At 24.3% G+C, this 20,721-nt stretch overlaps 1 protein-coding gene across 2 annotated transcripts in view; it reads left to right on the top strand.

Moving 5' to 3' along the window:
- Positions 1-20,721, top strand: part of LOC122509552 (synaptic vesicle membrane protein VAT-1 homolog-like) — a 58,098-nt gene that overhangs the window by 23,138 nt on the left and 14,239 nt on the right. For both annotated transcript variants that reach the window (XM_043623718.1, XM_043623719.1), the window contains exons 3-4: positions 14,587-14,716; positions 17,176-17,391. In XM_043623718.1, coding sequence (XP_043479653.1) covers positions 14,587-14,716; positions 17,176-17,391 — 346 coding nt within the window. The remainder of the gene's footprint in view (positions 1-14,586; positions 14,717-17,175; positions 17,392-20,721) is intronic.

Raw genomic sequence — 20,721 nt, 5'->3', positions numbered from 1 at the left:
AAACATACAGGGTGCCATGAAAGTTTATCAAAAAAAAAAACATATCCCGACGATTTTATGCATATTTCTTGTAACTGTGAGCATGTAGTGCTTGAAGTAGAAGTAAAAATTACGTTGAAATTTTTTTGATTATCGATATTTGGTTGATTTGTTTGGAAAAGTAAAGTCGATGATGTTGGCGTCGATAAGTATTTTTTTGGGGGGGTTTAAAAGTCTCACTCAGAGCCACTTAGCGTCGACGCTAAATGCAGAGAAACAGAAATACAAGATCAAAGACAAAATTTTCATTTTCTTCAATTCGGTATAATACGGAACATATAATTAGGGACCTATTGGGGATCGAACCACAAAGCGGAAATTAAATCCGCAGGCGCTTTAACGACTGTGACTGAATCGCAAACAGGGACTAAATTTAATCTGAAATCGGTTATTTTTGGCGTTTTTTAAATTAAATCCGTAGGCGGGTTTAACGACTCTTAAAGGATTTAAACAACTGTGACCGAATTGCAAAAAGGGACTTAATTGAACCTGAAATCGGTTATTTTTGGCGTTTTCTAACTTACACGAAAAGTGAACAATTCTTTTCTTTTTGTCTATTAGTTTTCAAGGCTAAATATAAATTTTCAAAAAAAATAAAGAAGTCGAGACAAAAACTCATTCATATTTAAAAATTTATGTTCTTTTGTTTTCGGGAAGAATTGAAAAAGGCTTGAAAATGTCAATTCAAAAAGAACACGTTTAAATTAAAATTAAAGAAAATATAATCGCGCCGCTATTTTGTTAATCGAAAATTTTAAATGTTCGAATGAACCAAGTTTTTAGGTCTCTAAACTCTAAAATTCTGAATGTTCAAATGAACAAAATTTATAAAGTATGAAAAGATAAATTTGGATCATTTCTTTTGTTGATGTAAATATTTTCAATAATTACTGAGTGTAATAAAAAAAATAATAATTAATTGATAGGAACTAATTCAGAAGTACGAAAGTTGCATTTACGAATTGAAGCAGATTTTATTTTTGAACCTTGACACAAAATTTTGGTTAAATATTAGAATTTCGTATATCTGTAAATTTTTTTTCCTCATTGTTATCGTTTTGCATATACAATGTAAAACCTTATACATTGTATTAGTATGCATTGTTGCGATTATTTGTATTATTCTGCATTTGTGACGTGTGTGGCAATGCTTGATGCGAATATTTCTTGCAACCAGAGATAAATGGGGATAACTTTATCACATGTTGATACTTTGTTTCTTATCGTTGTTTGCCTCAAGATCTGCTTGATTCATCATTTCTTCATTTTATTTGTGAGATGTTAGATAAATTCTTCTGTGATGTCGCATCTTTTTTGTCTACTGTCACTTTTATTTTATGTTTTTTTAATGCAAAAATGCATTACTGAAAATTCCGATCTCTATAAACTAATTGTTTGGAAGTATCATAACTAGTCCTAAAAAAGGAATTTTTTTTCCTTCCTAATTGTTTAGAAGTACCGTAACTAGTCCTAAAAGAGGAATTTTTCCTTCCTAATTGTTCAGACGAACCATATAACTCGTCTTAAAAACAGAATTTTTTTCTTTTGTTGTTTTTTTTCCGTTTTGAATAAAATTTATGTTTCGAACAAAATATTTAATATAGTGGAATAGGATATATTTTAGATGTGAGTGCAGGAAGAAAAATACAAGACTTTTTTTTTTTTGATAAGTTTTACTTCGACGTTGAGTTATTTACGATTATTTTTTCTTTTCTCGTTTCTTTTTTCGGAGGGTAATTGAGTTCATGTTTTAAACAGATCTTGAAAGTTTTTCCAGATCTGGACTCAAGTTTCATTCCTTAAATTTCTTGAAAGATCCTTCCGTATGTTGTATAGTTGAAGTCGATGTTTTGTTTGGCGAACCCTCATGAAGCCATAAATTTGGTTCTTGAAAAAAGTCAGTTTTAGTGCCGTTCACAAGCTTTTGATGGATTAAAAAAAATCCCCCAAGAAAATATTTAATGTTTAAAATACGATTCACAGATTTGGGAAAGATTGTTTCCAATGTTGAGAAGAAAAAAAAAAGTGGATCTTTTGTTGTGTATGCAAAAATTCATTACATTGGTATTCAAAAATAGCTGGAGTTCAATTCAGTTCTTTTCCATTCGATTTAATTAATTTATGGTTGATTAATGATTCAATTCGTTTATATTAAATTTAATTAATTTATAATTAATGCTTGAGTAAATTCAGTAATTTTTAGTGCAAAACTTATTTCAGAAATTATAAAATTAGCTCTGGACATAGTAGAAATTGGCGTGAAAATTGACATAAGTTTTGCTAGAAGAGTGGTAAAAGTTGCTTTATTCGCATTTTCTCTGAATAAATTGCAGTTTAAATAAAAATTCGAATAATATTAAAATCGAGATTAGAATTAACTTTGATAGAATTTCTATAGATTTTTGTTTTTTTCCACTCACTTAGTTTTTCTAAGGATATTAAATTGAGACAAAAGACGTTTTACCAAAACGTTGCATCGTAAAATTTTTAAATGGTTTTTTTTGTCTCAATCCTTAGAAAAACTGTGAGTGAAACTTTAGCACAAATGGAATTCCAACTTAATTCTATTAAAAATTGTCTAAACAGAAATAAATCTTATTTTACTTCTTTATTGAAAGAAATGTTAAGTATACACAAAAAATCAGTCAAGTGCATAAAAGTAATAATACTTGTTTACACAAAAAATAAATTTTTCCCAATAACCATTTTCTGGGGAGAGATTTGTTTTTCTATAAACAAGTATAATCAAAATTCGAAGTCTGGCTTTTTTCAGAAAATAGTCTGGCTTTTGAGAGTTGAGGTATGTGGAAATGATGAAGAATAAAAGTAGGGTTCAGTTTGGTTTTAGAAAAGAAATATGATACAAGGCATATTTGGGTCCAACGAATACAAAGCGGTATCCTTATAGTTGTGTCTGTACATTTTATATGTGTGTCTATACATATACATTTTTTCTGAACTCTATATATATGTATGTATATATATTCTAAAATCTGCAGACAGGTCCTACGTTAGTATTTGAGTCTTCTCTTAATGTTTAGTGGCTTCGAATTAGGATACATGCTGAGTTCATGGGATGAGAAATTGGGGATCAAGTTGTAGAAAACTCTTGAAAAGATTCCAAAGCTGGTGTGAATATTTTCTAGGATTAGTGAGCCGAGATTTTAGTTCCTTGACTGTTATTTATTGTCTTATGAATTCCAGTATTGTAAATACGTGATTTTTTTCGTCATTCTTTCTGCTCTCAAATGCTGTATCAATTTTTTATTGCACATTACTTATGCCCCTCTTATCTATTTCTTGTTTTATTTTATTGACTTTTTTGTTTTCTGTATTTGGTTTTTTATTATTCGTAACATTCATATTATAGGAAATGTATTTGGTGTAATAATTCCCTTCTTTATTTCTTTATTATAATAAATATATAATTTATTTTATTTATTAGATAATTATATATTTATTTAATAAATCATGTTCAGAAGGAACAAAATAAGTACATCTACATAATTGTATTTTATTTTTATTTATTTTATTTTATATTTCTTTTATTTTTATTTATTTATTATTATTTTTTTTGAATTTTTTTTTTTTTTTTTGAAATAATACGTGTGGTGGTAGCAGATAAAAGGAAACAAAGATTCTGCAGTAGAATGATGTTTCAGTATATTTGAAAACAATTGATAATATTTTCCTCGCGAAACAAGCGGAGGGTCATCGTGAATGCAAAATATAATTGACTGAATGTGTGTGCTTGTATATAAAAAAATATATGTATATATACTTTTTTATAGTACATATTTCATCATACGTTTTTATTATGATCGTTTTATTATTGATTGAAAGAAGGAATTAAAAAAAAAAGTATAATGTATATAAGCAACGAAACTTTCTATTTAATTACTCACCGGTTAAGATCTTTATTATCTTTTGTCTTGTACTGCAACACAAAAGCTGTTTCTCGTCAATTTTTATTTTTCAATTTCTTTTCATATATATAATTATAATCTGTTTTTTTCCGCTACGAAAAATTATTATTTTTTTAATTTGTAGAAATATTTATTTTTTCTGATTGTGTAAATTAATTAGTTTTCGGTGTGGTCTCAAGTTTTGTTTGCTTTAAAGAACAATATTTTCTGCTTTAAATCAATAATTTTCTTTTACATATAAACAATTTGTTTCTTTTTTATAGAAACAATTTTTTTTATAGAAAATTTTTTTTCTGTTTTTTAAAGAAAAGCTTTTTTTTTGTATGGAAACAATTTTTTCTGTTTCTTTTGAAGAAACAATTTTTTTTCTTTTTTATATAAAGAATTTTTTTTTCTTCTTTATGGAAATAATTCTTTTTTCTTTATAGAAACAATTCTTTTTTCTTTTTTATAAAAAAAATTCTTTTTTCTTAAGAAAAAGAATTCTTAAGAAAGAATTCTTTTTTCTTAAGAAAAGAATTCTTCTTTTTAAGGGAAAGAATTCTCTTTTCTTAATAGAAGAAATTATTTTTGCTCCTTTATGGAAAATGTTTTCGTTTCTCTTTTTGATGGAAAAAAATTCCAATCGTTGATAGTTTTAAACTTACGGATAATTTATTATATATACTGAAATTGAATGCAAATTGACGCGATACGAACATTTCCTTACCCCCTATTTCTTGACCCGCAGAGAGATTGGATTGTTTATGCTGCTAAAAATAATTTATTTAAACTTGTGTGTTTAAAAAAAAGTTTCCTAGCACTTGGTTTCGCGTAATTTTTTTTTTTTTTTTTGAAACCTTTCTTTGTATATTTGTCTTAATTTCGTATTTATTTAATATTTCTGTAATTTTTTCTTATCTGTATATATTTTTAAAAATTTTTTTATGAATATTAAATGCATTTCGCATTTTTCACATTGACTTTTTAAACTTATTTAATTTTTTAACAATTTTATTAAAACTTGTATTGATTAGTTACAATACAAAGAGTTTAAAATCTCTCCATATTGTAAATGTAAAGTTACTTTTTTTTACACAAACGTAATTATTTCTCTCATGCTGGAAGTATTAATACCGTGGATATTTTAATTACTGTTAAAGTTTAATTATTATTAAAATTTTAATGAAATATTCCTGCGGGTGTACTGTTTTATTTTTCAATTATATGGTTGTTAAGTATTTTTTGTAATTTAAAAAATATTTTCCATGTACAATGTGAAAAATTTAACGTCAGCATTTTTCACTATGAGAAGTAATGGCTTTTTGAAATGTTCAAAAGTGAATAAAAAAAAGTGAAAGAAAGGGATTAAAAAAAAATTGAAAACTGAATAAAAATATTATGAAAATAATTCCCCTCTTGAAAAAAGTGTATTCTTTTGTTACAAAATAGAGCCAAAAGTTCCATAAAAAGTAAATAAAAGAAATGAAAAATTGAAAAATTGTGAAAAAAAGGAATAGTCTGTTTAGTCACGCGAGATCAAGACATCTTTTAGTGTGTTTGGATAATGTATATGATGGGCGCCTTGATGTCTCGAATGTCTCACGATCAATATATATATATGTATATTTATAAATGTATGTACGTAAGTACTGTACGAGTTTAGAAACCTTTTGTTCAGTTGTAGAATGTGACGACGATACGCACTTGGAGTATATACATGATCCTTGAGGGTGTATATGCGGCTATATATTGCGTGTCATCGACATTGATTCGCGCGCGTTCAATTGCCCGACACGAATAGAGAAAATTATTCCTCTCAATTTAACGTAATTTAAAAGAATTAAGCCCCCGGTCAATTTGAGAATGCGCTTGGTTGCTTCAAGCTTCACTTTACATTGCTATATACATTCACAGACACAGACACTATATATATATGCATAATGCTTGGAATCTTTTCTCGAGTCGTCAATTTTCTCAATGACCTAGACCTAGGGCTCTTGAATCTTCATTAACTCATTTTTTTCTCTTTATGCATTTTCTTTCATCTTTATTGGCTGTCGAATTTTCGAAGTGGTTGTGAATTTTTTCAATATTCAATGAAGTGCTCTTTAAATTATTCCCTAAATTATTTCTCTAAATTATTCACTAAATTATTTCTTGAATTATGCACTAAATTATTTCTTGAATTAGGCACTAAATTATTTCTTAAATTATTCATTAAATTATTTCTTGAGTTCCTGAAGTTGGCATCGATGCTAAGTTCGAAAACTATTTTTTCTTATTTTTAGTGATAAAATATTAACAAATTTTTCTTCTTTCATTTACCTAGAAAGTATAAGAAACTTTTTAAAAATACTTTTTGAGCCAAAACCTTTAGAAAAATTGGTTTTCGATGCCGCGCATCGATGTCAACTTCTGGGACCTTATTTCTTAAATTATTAACTAAATTTTTCTTAAATTATTTTCTAAATTATTTTAACAAATTATTTTACTAAATTATTTTACTAAAATTTTGAAAGTCCCAATGAATAACGTAACTTTTTCTGGTTAATAATTTAAAAAATTATTACTTAATGCAAGAAAATGTAAATTAATTTTTATCTAATTCCCTTTTTTCCCCACTTTTACCCCCTGAAAATAATAAAATCCATAAAAAATAAAAAATAATAATAAATATTATTAATTATAATAATAAAATAAATACATAAAAATTTCATCTTTTATAATAAAATTCTTATGGTTAAAAAAATTACTATTCTCATATTTTGTGAGTTAAAAATTTTTTAGTTATTTTGAAAAAAAAAATTTCCACTTTTTGCAAATTTGGGAAAAGTTTTACTTTAATTTGAAACTTAAAAATCTTTTTTTATTATATTTTCTCAGAGTTTTTGTGCTTAGAATTTTTTTCATTCAAGACAACAAATTAACATAAAATTTTTTAGAAGAATTTTATTGCAATTTTTAAAAATAATTTAATTCTGTCGAGAAATTTTGTTAAAATTGTTTTGAAAATAATTGAATTATTTTGAAGAATTTATTTGAATTTTTTGAAAATAATAGAGTGTTTTTTAATAATTTTTATTGAAAATTTTTAAAGTAATTAAATTTTATGAAAAATTTTAATTTTTAAACTTTATTAAAATTATTTATAGAAAATTTTATTTAAGTTTTCGTAAATAATGTGAATATTTTAAAATAATTTTAATTGAAAATTTTGAAAATAATTGAAATTTACAAAGAATTTTATCAAAACTTTTGATATTAATTGAATATTTCAGAGAAATATTATTTCAATTTTTAAAAATAATTGAACCCGTTTGAGAAATTTTATTAAAATTTTATTGAATATAATTGAATTCCTGACAAGAATTTTACAAATTTATAAAAATAATTGAATTCCTGAGAAGAATTTTATCAAAATTTTAGGAAATAATTAATTTTTTTCGAAAATTGTTATTATTCTTTCAAAAAATGTTATTAAACATTTTTTTAAATAATTTAACGTTGGTGAAGTTTGCAACGTTTATGATCAACGATTGAAAGAAAACAATTATTTTTTTACCAAAAAGAATAAAATTTTTTGTTGTTTGTTCACAAATATTTCTTTTTGTAAATTATTATTCAAAAAACTAACCAAAATATTTTCTATATAAAAATGAATGAAAATTTGCTTAAAAAAATATTATTCTTCTTAAATCGTTGATTATAAACGTTGTCAACTTTATCAACGTAATATAACCCTTTCGTGAAATTTTATTAAAATTGTTTTGAAAATAATTGAATTCTTACAAAGAATGTTGTTTATTATTTATGAGAATAATTTGAATTCTTACGAAAAATATTTTTTAAACTTTTAATAAAATATTTTAGTAAAATTTTTGAAAATATGTATAAATATAAACAAGAATAATTAAAGAATAATTAAATACAGAATTTAATTAATACAATTATTAATTTTTTATTAATTAATTAATTTATTTACAAAGATGAACGGAATTTTGTATTTTTCGTAATTTTTTAATTTTAGTATTAAAAATTGAGGAAACAAATTATTTTTTCCGTTTATTTTTCTAAATAAATAAATAAATTAATAAAAAATTAAATACCATGTAATTTTATTAGAAAAAAAAAATAATTAAAAAAATTTAAAAAAAAAAAGAAATACAAGTGATTTGGATTTTGTTTTGAAAATGTTATAAATAATATATAGTTTGATACGAAGTCAATATTATTGGTCTGTATTAAAGTTGATTTGAAAGATCAATCGTTTGCTTTGAGATGAAGCCACTTGACTGGATGCTCCTTTGCTGCTTCTTTTTAAGTTGCCACGATTAGAAGCAATCTGCGCAATTTCATACCAATGATATATGATTAAGCATGTATATCTTTCTCGAGATTCCTATACCGCATTAATTGAACCTTTCCATTCACTATAATATACATGGTGTGGTTGTAAAAAATCAACATATTCTCGTGATTCATCGTTTACATATGTACATTAATTTATTTCATGATCTAGAAACTTTTGCTTACAAACATTCCTTATTTATTTGATATCTCTTGTATTCTATTATTTATAAACTCGAATCTAAGTCACGCTTTACTCTAAATCTCAATCGATAAAAATTTTATTGACTCGATGTATTTAATTCATTTGATTCGATATTTTATTTATTTTTTTTTATTTATTTTTTTTTTTATTTATTTATTTATTTATTTTTTTTTTTTTTTTTTTTTTTTTTTTATTTTATATTTCATCAATTTATTTATTGATTGATTTATTTATTCGTTTGCATAGAGAGAAAAAAATTTAATTCAAATAACCGATTACTTGTTTTCAAATGAATATTGATTTGTATGGAAATAAATTTTATTAAAATCAAATAAAGATTTACTTGAATCAAATAAGATTTACATATTTAAACACACTTTTTCTAAGGATATCAAATTGAGACAAAAAGCGAATCAACATGTTGCTTCGCAACACTTTTGATTCGTTTTTTGTCTCAATATGATAGCCTTAGAAAAACTGTTAATCAAATAAATTTTGTTTCAAACAAATAAATTGTATTTTGAAACAATTTTAGTACTTGATGCAAATTTATTTATTTACATATTATATTCAGGGAAAAGTCAGGGATTTTTATTAAAGTACTGGAAAAATTAAATTTTCAGGATTAATAATCAGTTTTATTTAATTTTTTAATATTATAAATATTATAAATAATTAATATAAAAATCATGTATTTATAGAAGAATTTTAGCTAAAAAACATTATTAAAATAAATTGAATTTTAGAGAAGTAACAAATGTTTGTAGAAATTCAATATTATGTTCAAAAATTAAAAAAAAATTCTCGTCAAAATTTTAATTATCTTTAAAAATAATGAAATTCTTCTCCAAAATTTAATTATTTTTATAAATAATAAAAATTTCACAGGAATTACACTATTTACAATTTTTTTTTTTATAAATTTCTTCGCAATAATTCAATTATTTTCATAAATAATAATATTTTATACAGAGATTCAATTATTTTCATGAATAATAAAACTCATCATAGAATTTTAATTATTTTTATTCTTGAAAATTTTATTAACATTCGTCGAAAAAATTCAATTATTTAACAATTTGTTGATAAAATTTTTTATGAGAATTCAATTTTGAGAAACATTGATTTATTCAATAATTTTTTCATTTCTGTATTTAAATAATTAAATTCTCGTAGAATTTTCTAATAAAAATTGTTTTAAAAATAAATTTCAGTTAAAATTTTAAATAATAACTGAATTTTCTAAATATTTAATTGAAAAATTTCTAAATAATCAAAAATTCGAAAAATTGAATTGTAAACAAATGGATTTAAAAATTCTCTAGAAAATTTTGCAAAAATTATTAAAAATAATTGATAATTGTTAAACTTTTGAAATTAATTAAATTTTTCGAAGAATTTACTCAAAATTGTATTAAAAATAATTGAAATCCTGTGAAGAATTTTATTATTTATGATAATAATTAAAGTCTTGCAACTAATTTTTATTACAATTCTTTTAAATAATTGAAATCCTGTGAAGAATATTATTATTATTTATGTAAATAATTAAATTCTTTTGAGAAATTTTATTAAAATAGATTTTGAAAATATTTGAATTTCAGCAAAAAAAAATTCATTTTTTGTGAAATGTAATTGAATTCTTGCAAAAAAATGTTTGAAAATAATTACATTTTTCGAGGAATTCATTTAAAATTATATTAAAAATAATTTAAATCCTAGGAAAAATTTTATTATTTATGATAATATTGATTTCTTAAAACGAATTTTATTTTTTTTTTTTAATAATTGAATGGATGTGAAAAATTTTATTACTTATAAAAATAATTGAATTCTTGCGAAGAATTTTATTAAAATTTTTGTAAATTTACATGTACATTTTTTTAAATAATTGAATTTATGTGAAAAATTGTATTACTAATAAAAATAATTGAATTCTTGCGAAGAATTTTATTAAAAATTTCATATATAAATAATAATAATATTCAAATAATAATTTCAAAAGGTTTAAATTTAAATTTTTTAAAAATCTTAATTCCTATGAAAAAATAATAATGATTAAATATTTATTTAAAATTGAAGTTATTGATGTTTTCGAATAATTTTACAATTAAAGAAATTCGTAGATAAATGTCACAGAATATTTTTTTGGGTATCATAATTTTTAGAGTAAATCAGAATATTTTTTAGGGTCAGGGAAAATGTCAAAATTTTGTCTGGGAATCAGGGAAAAGTCAGGGTAAAAAAATTAATTTTTTCTGGCATCCCTGAACTTAAGTACATAAAAATTTTTGTATGATATTAATTAATTAGAGTTTTCTGAAATTATTCGCAAATTTAGAGAGCAGTGAATTTGAAACTCGAATAATATTTGAAGTAAAATATAATAATGTTTGCGAATAAGAAACTGCGCGTGATTAAAAACAGTTTTCTTTCTAAAATCAAATTTATATTTAAATTTTTCAAACTGAGACTGCGAGGATATTTTTTTTTTTCTGATACGGCCTTGCATTCCAATGTTTCATGTCTTAGACGATTTATCTTTTTTTCAAAGATCTAGACACAATTTCGCTCACGTATAGAGCTTTGGAATCTCTTTAATCAATATTGTAACTTCCTGAGGAGAAGTCATTGCTTAGTCCATACAATCTGTCGCAATGAGTCATTACATCAAGTTAACGAAGTGAACGCTTCAATGCCCAGGCAATATTTTTCTTTTACACTTGACACTAATATTTTTCACACCTAGTTTTTTTTTCACCTCCTCTTTGATAGAAAACAGATTCTTCGCATTTATGGCACGCGTCGGAAATATGCAATTTTTGCCCCGAGGGAAATAATTTGCGAACTTTGCTTTTTTCTAGAAAATTCAAAATTGTAAAACACAAACAAAAAATGTAAATGAAAATAATCTATAAAATTTATTATAACTTTTTTATTTGACGTTCAGTAGTTTAGGATATTTTGTTTTAAAATAAAAATTGTTTTCGGGTGAAATTTTTCCAAAAATAAATTTGTATATTATTTTGAAAAGCAAAACGTGATAAACTTGAAAGTTTGAGATATTTTAGTATTTTCAATTATTGGTATTTGAAAATTAGTTCAAAGGAGAAAGAGACTGAGAGTGAGAGAGAAAGAGAGAAATAATCATAGAAAATTGACGAATAACTTGCGACACTCATTTCCTCAACAATAATTCTGGTTGTTGAAATGGTTCAACACCCACGAAACAGCTTTTAATTGGTCGATGTGGTTATTTCCAGGAAAGATATTTCTCTACAAAACGTTCTCTTCCCGGAAAACCATTCTTTACAATTGTCCTGCGCCACAGTTCATTGTTAAGCCGAAGAGAAAACTATTTTGTCATCTCTCGTACATATATATATCTGAATCCGAAAATCTTGAAAGAATCTTTAGAGGAAGTTTAGAAAAAAGAGAAGGGAACGTGTTATGTCCCTAAAGGTAGTAAAAAAAAAATTTTTTGGCTCAGAAAATATATGGTATTTATTGGCAAATTTTAGAAAGTTTACGAATTTTGGTGATTTATTGAGAGGAGGGCAAGAGAAGGGAAGGAGAAACAGGAAAAAGGGATCTTGAAATCGGATGTTTAGAGGAAAAAGGGAATTTTTTCCCCCCTGTGTTATAATAATAAAAATAATATGTGTTAACTCGTTTTGTATTTTGGTGAATAATTTTTTCTTTATGTTAATAAGGAAGGAAGAAGGGAATCGGAGTTTGAAAGTGATGAATATAAATGGGAAAATTTCATTTATGGAAAATTATACGAGGGAAAATTTTTTTCTTGTACCAACTTTCTTCCGATTTTGAATTTTCTTTAATGACTGAAAATTCTTTTTTCTGCACTTATTTATTTTTTGTAATTATTTTATTATAATAATTATTTAATTTCAAATAATTAATTTTAATTAATTCATTTCAATTAAGTACAGATTTGAAAGTATATTCTTTTTTTAAATTTTAGAATAGAAAAACGAATGTAAAAAAATTATTATTGTTAGATAAATGTTTACCTGAATCAAATACTTTTTTAATTAAAGTAAAAAAAAATTTTATTTGACTCAATAAAATGGTATTTAAAAATTATTCGATTTAACAACAATTTATCTGATTTCAATAAATAATTTTTTGGTTCAAGAAAATAATTATTCGGTTCAAGTAAATATTTGTTCGGTTAAAAAAAATTTATTTCGATCAAGTAAATATTTATTTGGTTTAAGGAAATATTCATTTAGGTAAAAAAATTTATTTAGTTCAAGTAAATAATTAGTCGGATCAAAGAAATGTTTATTTGGTTCAAGAAAATATTCATTTTGGTAAAAAAAATTATTCAGTTCAAGTAAATAATTATTCGGTTGAAATAAATATTCTTCTGGTCCAAAAAAAATACTCGGTTAAAAAAAAAATTAATTGATTTAGGTAAATATTTATTTAGCAATAGTCAAATAATGGATTGAGTCAAATAATTTTTATTCAGTCTAAAATAAATTTAAATGATAATATATAATAAAATTAAATAATGAAAAATTACAAAAAAAAAAGAAAAAGAAAATTGCGGAAAAAAGAAAGTGAAATTACATTATTTCTATAGTGTTTGTCGAATTTTTTTTCCTTCAAAAAACCTCTCGTGGAGATTCCCTCATTCCTCGGCGATGAGTTTCACTTGTCCGAGAGGTACTACCTGCATTGCCTGCATTCATAAAAATTAATTGTCAAGGATGCACGAACAGTACACCAGTTGCGTGAGACGCCAGGCGTCGGTCTAGGCCCAGTGGCGCCTTGTAAAGACCAATCTGAACATTACTTTCTCCCTCATTTTGTCAGAGAAACGGAAAACTTCGTATATTTATATTGAATTTTGAGAAGAAAATTGCAATTTTTCCCCCAGTCGATGCAATGCTAAAAAGTATTAATCATAATTATTTAGAAAAGGGGGAAAAAATATTAAATGATAATAATTTGACTGATTAGGAAAAATAAATAACGATTTGAATACAAATAATTTTTATTCTTTTTAAAAAAGTATTCTAATTAAAAAAAAATTCCAAGTGATTTTTGTATTTAAGGAAAAAAATTGATTTTTCGAATTAAAAACCGCCCAAAAAAATTCAACTGAATAATTTTTTAATACTTAAATAAATAAATAGCAAAAAAAAGTAATTAAATAGATTAACATTCTTATGTTTATTTATTTGTTATTATTTGGATAATGTTGATAGCAGAGACAAATTTTGATAGTAACTATTTGTGTAAAATTAAATATTGAATTCTTTAACTAATTTAATTAATTTATTATTTTTAATTTAATTTTTAAAAATAAAATTGAATTATTTAAAATTAATTAAATTAATTAAGCAATTAAAAAATGAAAGTAAAAGTAATCTATTGAAATATTTAAATAATTAAAAATAATTAAAAATTATTTGAAATTTAATTAATTACTTCCTTTATCAAAATATTAAATAAATTATTTAATTAAAAATTAAAATAATTTTTTTTCGAGTGTTTATGTTCTTGTCATGGATTATACTAAGAGTAGTTTCTATCTCATTAACAGTATGACAACATAACACCTAATCCCCGTATCTTTAACATCTTAAAATACTCGAAATTTTCGACAGGATGCTAGATTTTCTTCTGTGGCTTTAGATTAGTATTTAAGATCTTAACTAAACAGGAAGGAATTTGAAATCTTCCATTCTTTCAAAACATTGACACAAAAATTTTCTTTTGTGAAATTCTAAATATTTTTTGCCCATTGTTTTTTTCCCTTTATTCTTTTCTTCTGAAACTCTTCATTTAATTACTTTAATAATATTAACGAGTTATTTGATAACTGCTGTTTATTGAAAACTAAGGAAATTAATTAAAATTATTAATTAAACATAATTTATTATTTAATTAAAAATATTAATTTTTTTATTAAAACTAATTTTGATTTTTTAAAAACAGTAAATTAAGAAATAATATTTTTCACTTGGTAAATTGAGGCAAAAATGTTTATTAAATTTAAGATTGAAACTATTGTCATATAGGCGAGATTTATTAATTTCTCTTTTTTATTTTCAGTGGATTGAATTTCCAAGATTTAATGGCAAGACAAGGAGCCATTGATTCTCCACCAAAAACTCCCTTCATCTTGGGTTCCGAGTGCGCTGGAGAAATAGAGCAAGTTGGCGAAGGAGTTGAGAACTTCAAAGTAAGTTATTTAATTTAATATCGATTTTTCTCTGCGTCATAAATATAAATAACGTGACTGAAAGTTTCAATTAAACTTTTTTTCCACTCATTTTTTTTTTTTTTTTTTCTAAAAATAAGTATTTAAAAAAAATATTTTCGAACCAAAAGAGTGCATGGGGAAAATATTGTTTTACATGAAAAGAAAAAAAAATATTTTCACAATAAAGAAAGGGGTAAAATATTTTTATTTTTCGAAAATAAGAATATTTTAACCCTCTTTTTATGGCGAGAAGATATTTTTTCCTTTTTATGGAATGTAACATTATTTTCCACCCTTTTTGTTAGAAATTGTATTTTTTTATTTTTGGAGTTTTATTTTGGAAAAATAAAAATAATTTGATCTTTTTTTCATTGGGAAGACTAATTTTTTCTTTTTATGAAAAATAAAAATTATTTTCCACCCTTTTTGTTGAAAAGTAAATTTTTTTTATTAAGTGGAAACTTTTTATTTTTGGAAAATAAAATACATTTTCCAACAAAAGGGTGAAAAGTATTTTTATTTTCCATAAAAAGAAAGAATACAATTTTCCCAATAAAAAGAGGGATAAAATATTTATAATTTCCATCAAAAAAAAGAAAAATTGTCCCGTTTATAAATAAATAAATAAAAAATGTTTTCTACTAAAAAGAGGAATATTAATATTTTATTTTTTCAAAAATAAAAGACTTCCACCAATAAAAAAATTTATTCTCCAACAAACAGTTTGAAAAATATTTATATTTTTCATAAAAAGAGAAAATGTCTTCCCCTATAAGAAAAGGGTTACAATATTTTTATTCTTCCAAAATATAATTGAAAGTCCAATTAAATTCCAAAAATAAAATATTTCCGTTAATAAAAAAATACATTTTCCAACAAAAAGAGGGGAAAAAATGTTTTTCGATAAAGAGGAAATAATATTTTTATTATTTTTTAAAAATAAAAATATTTTCCACTCATCATTTTGTAGGAAAATATATTTTTTTGTGGAAATTTATTTTTGAAATACCTAGAAGGATATTATATTTTCTGAAAATAAAAAAAATAGTATTTAATGAAAGTAGAAAATTAATAATAATAAAAATAGAAAGTTAATAATAAAAAGAAAAAAAGAAAAGAAAAAAAAGAAAGAAAGAAAAGAAGCAAAGAAGGAAAGAAAGTTAATAATAAAAATAAAAAATTGATAATAAAAATATTATTTTCCAAAAATAGAAAATTTTCACCAAAAAGAAAAATATACTTTCAAACAAAAACTGGGGGAAAAATATTTTTATTTTCCATAAAAAAAGGCAAATTAAAACAGTTATTATTTTTTATTTTTCTTTAACAAATACTTGCGAGAGGAATTATTAAAATCCCATAATTCAACATTAACTGAGAAAATACTATAAATCTCTAAAAACAAGCCAACCTCGTTTACTCGGAAAACATGAGATTATTTTTAATCTTGAGAAACTTGGATGAAAAAACACACTTGGAAAGAGGTCCACAATACACCCGTGTGTTGTAAATCCAGTTTCTGGGTAGGATAATTTATTGTTTACTACTTTATTTTTTTTTGTTGCTTTTTTTTCATTACACACATAACAGATGCGGTTTAAAGTCAGCGGTTTTTGTAAGTGTATATAATATTATATGTGTTGTATGTTTAGGAAATGACTAATACTGGAAAAGTGAAGGCACAATGAAAGTGTGAGGGTCAAAGCCAAGGTTTTCGAGGTCAGATGTCGACCACGTGTAAACGACCTCACCTATTTTTGGGGGGGTTGAAATACTTATGGGGGTTAATTTAACGAGCTTTACGCGCAAGTTTAGATTACCAACGGAATTTATGACTCTCGTGATCCGGAAGTAAAATTTTATCCTCCTTTTAATGTGACCCTTCCTTTTTAGAAATTCATAAAGCATATTCAATAATGGAATAATAACACTGGGGGGTTTATTTATAAAGGGGGGAAAATTTCTTCTGTTTTAATTGTTGAAAAAATATTTTTTTACACGAAATATTTAATTAGTTGAAAATAAAATTTATTGAAGTTGTTTTAATTTTTTTTTCTATATGGGGAAAATTTAATAATTCGGGGTTTACGAATTAAATATTTTTCTGGTTGTATAGGAAATAAAATTTATTGAATTTTATTGAATTTATATTTCTTTCTATTTGGGAAAAATTTTACGATTTAAATATTTTTCTAGTTTTATAGAAAATAAATAGAATTTAATTTTTTTTTTCTATTTATGAAAAATTTAATAACTTGGGGTTTATTTGAAAAATAAATAATAATTTCCGTTTCTTCTTTCTTCCTTTTTCTATTTTAGTGTGGGAAAAAGGATTAAAAATTTTTCAAGTGAATTTAAATGAATCTGTGGTTTTTGATACTCTCGACATTATAATATTGACAATTTTTCACTACATGTTGTAAATTTTTTTATTTTAGGTCGGAGACAGAGTTGTCGCTTTGCCAGACCACAAAGCATGGGCCGAACTCGTTGCTGTACCGGCGACTTCCGTTTTTGCTTTACCAGCAGACATGAGCTATCTGGATGCAGCAGCTATCACCATGAACTACACGGTGGCTTATATTTTACTTTTTGAGCTGGCAAACCTCACGCCTGGCAAAAGTTTACTTCTTCATAGTGCTGGAGGCGGTGTCGTAAGTATTTTTTTTCTTTTTTCCTTTTCTTCTTTTCCCTTCACTTTCATTCCAAGAGAATTTCGAGGATGTCCGAAATCCTTCCGATTATCAAATCCACGGAATTCTGTCGAAAAAAAATTTTACCTCGTATATTAATTTTTTTAACTTTTATTTTAAAAAATTCCCTTTTTTATTCTGAGTTAAAAAAGAAATAAAAATCAAAACTTGACACAAATCTCAATATATTATATTTTTGATAGACAACATTTTTACGTTTTCTAAATAAAAAATATAAAATCGAGAGAAGAGTTCATCTCTTATGATTTAAAAATAAATGAAACTTCAAAAGGAAAAATAGTTGCAAGATAATAGAAGATACAGAAAAATAAGTTTGACATAAAAATTATTGTTTATTTTGCATTTTGTGGTCGAGTAGCACTATAGGGGAATTTTCAGCTTAGTGATATTAAAGCAAGGAACATTTGACCCTTCTTTGGACATCATAATTCTTATCCGAATAAAAGAGACCGGAGCTTAACTTTCCCTAAAAAAAAAGAAGTCCTTTATTGCTCTCTTTGAAAGAATTCTTCTCTGATTAAGGGAGCAATAAGAAAAGTTGAGGACAAGTTAAAAAATGGAGTTAGAATTAAGTTTCTTGATAAAAAAAAGAAAGAAAGAAAAAAAAACATTTCTCAATGAAAGTACTCCTTTCTTTGGGTTAATTAGGATCACGGTCCAATTATTTTTCTCTCAAATGACGCATTTCTCATTCTTTTCTTTCTCTATAATGTATTTATTAGTGGGGAGTATTTTTATTTTGAGTAATAAAAATTATTGGAAATGAACCATAATATGAAAATAAAAGATATTGATAATAGGAAATAATAGAAAGAAAAAATATAGGAAATAAAAATTAACAGAAATAAAAAAAATATAAAAATGTTCTACTATTATTTTTCATTTCTATTAATTTTTATTTTTAATCATTTTGGTTTCTATTATCTTTTATTTTCAATATTTTTTATTTTTCAATATCTTTTATTTTTCAATATTTTTAATTTTTTAATATTTTTTATTTCTATTATATGTTTCTTTTCAATATTTTTCTTTTCTATTATTTTCTATTTTCATTATTTTTTATTTAAAAAAATATTGAAAATAAAAATCAATTGAAATAAAAAATAATGAAAATAAAAAAAAATCAAAACAAAAATTTTTAAACAAATAAAAATTTTTTAAACAAAAATGATTGAAATTAAATAACAATAGAAATAAAAAGTAATAGAGGTAAATAATAATAAAATAAGAAAATAATAGTAAAAATTAGCAATAAAAATAATACTAATCAAAAAATAATTGAAAAAGAAATAGTAAAAAAATACTCATAATATTTCACTGCAACAATTTATCTTGGCATCAAATTGATCGTGCATTCACCTGTGATTTTCTACATATAAATACAGGTAAAATATGAAATTGTAAACGTACATGATGGGTCAAGGCGTTTCAGCATTGGAATGAGGCGTAACGTCTATTCATTTTTCTCTCTTTTTTTTTCTCCTCAACAAGAGTCGTTTCTCTCTTTTCATATCAGGTCGCAATCTCACGGAAATGCGCTGCCTCTTCTTCGACTAATTGCCGCCTCTTAAAACTGTAATATTTAAGAAAAAAAAAGAAGAGAAGTAGTCGTAGTAATACAAACAGCTTTAAATAGGGACTCAACTTCGAGAGGGGAAATTGAAGAAGGGATCAGGAATTCACGTAAACAATTCGATGGAATGCGGATATTATCGATTATTCAGTTAGCACTGCGTCTCTCAAACTTGAAGGGAGTTGTCATTTGGAAAATTTATAACAAAAATTTTTGTTTTAACTTCAATTAAAGTTTGCTATCTGAAAATAATAATCTCGATATTGAACAGAATAAAATTCTCAATACTGAAGAAAATAAAAAGTTCAGTACTCAACGTAATAAAAAGTTCAGTACTCAACGAAATAAAAATTTCAGTACTCGACGGAATAAAAATCTCAATACTCAACAAAATAAAAATTTCAGTACTCAACGAAATAAAAATTTCAGTACTCGACGAAATAAAAATCTCAATACTCAACAAAATAAAAATCTTAAATTATCAATAAAATTAAAATTTCAAAATCAAGCTCTCAATATTCAATAAAATAAAAATCTTAGTCTCAATAAAAATAAAAATCTCAAAATCAAGCTCTCAATACTCAACAAAATAAAAATCTTAAAGTCTCAATAAAATGAAAATCTCAATACTCGATAAAATAAAAATCTTAATAAAGTTCCAATAAAGTAAAAATCTCAATAAAGTCTGAATAGATTCAAAATCGCAATAAAATCTCAAGAAAAACTGAAAGTATAAATTTTTTCTTGAAATGATTTTATTTGTGAATTTTTGTATTTAGGGAGATATAACGAGAAGAATAATTGCCGAGTGATAAACTTGTTTTTTTGTTAAAGAGAAAAAAAGGGACGTTGCGCCTCATTATTAAATGAATATAGTAAATTATTTCTCAATTTATTTATTATTTAGAAAAATTTATTATTCAATTTTCTAATTTTTCAATTTAATATTTAATGAAAAACAAGAAAATTTTCGAAATTATCAGATTATTTTAGAATTTTATTTTAGAATAATAGAATATGAGAAATATGAAGTAATAAAATGGAAATGGGAAAACGAAATATTTTTTTTTGCGATAATTCTTTTTTCTTTAAACAGTTGTTGGTTTGAGGTTGAGGCAGTGTCCAGATGGAATGTAATTAATTATAGTTAACGTGCCACTAGGGCCCTTCTTTTATGATGACGACGACGACGACGACGAGCCATACGCTTCTTCTTCTTCTTCCTCTTCATCTTCTTCTCTTTGGGTCTTAGAATCCTGCGCGCATCTCTATATAAACGAAAGTTAAATTTCTGCCTTGGGTTCACAAAGAATCACTGATGGTACACATCTCCCTTTATCTCTCTCTTTCTCTCTTGCTCTTTCTTCGCTTCGAAACGCGACATACCATTATTAATTGTACATACGTTTGCCGCGAGAATTATCAGTAATGCTTGTAAACCAGTAACCACCCATTGCTGCAGGAATGTTAAATGAAGTACCGACAACCCGCAGTGAATTCTATTAATTAAGACTAATATAATATAATGAAAGTCGAAAGGACATTGCCAACGCAAGTGCATGAGTAAATGCTGTAAACGAATTTTTCTTCCACCACATCATTTTATTGAAATTAGAAAATTTATTTATTTTCACTCCTCACGTTTTTCTCTCTTTTTCAATGTCGAGAAATTCGAGAAGTTCAATAATTTCGTTAAT

The sequence above is a fragment of the Leptopilina heterotoma genome, unplaced genomic scaffold, assembly GCF_015476425.1.
Source record: "Leptopilina heterotoma isolate Lh14 unplaced genomic scaffold, ASM1547642v1 Lhet_60, whole genome shotgun sequence".
Classification (NCBI taxonomy): Eukaryota; Metazoa; Arthropoda; class Insecta; order Hymenoptera; family Figitidae; genus Leptopilina; species Leptopilina heterotoma.
The sequence above is the reverse complement of the archived record's forward strand: the minus strand, read 5'-3'. Positions and strand labels throughout refer to the sequence as shown.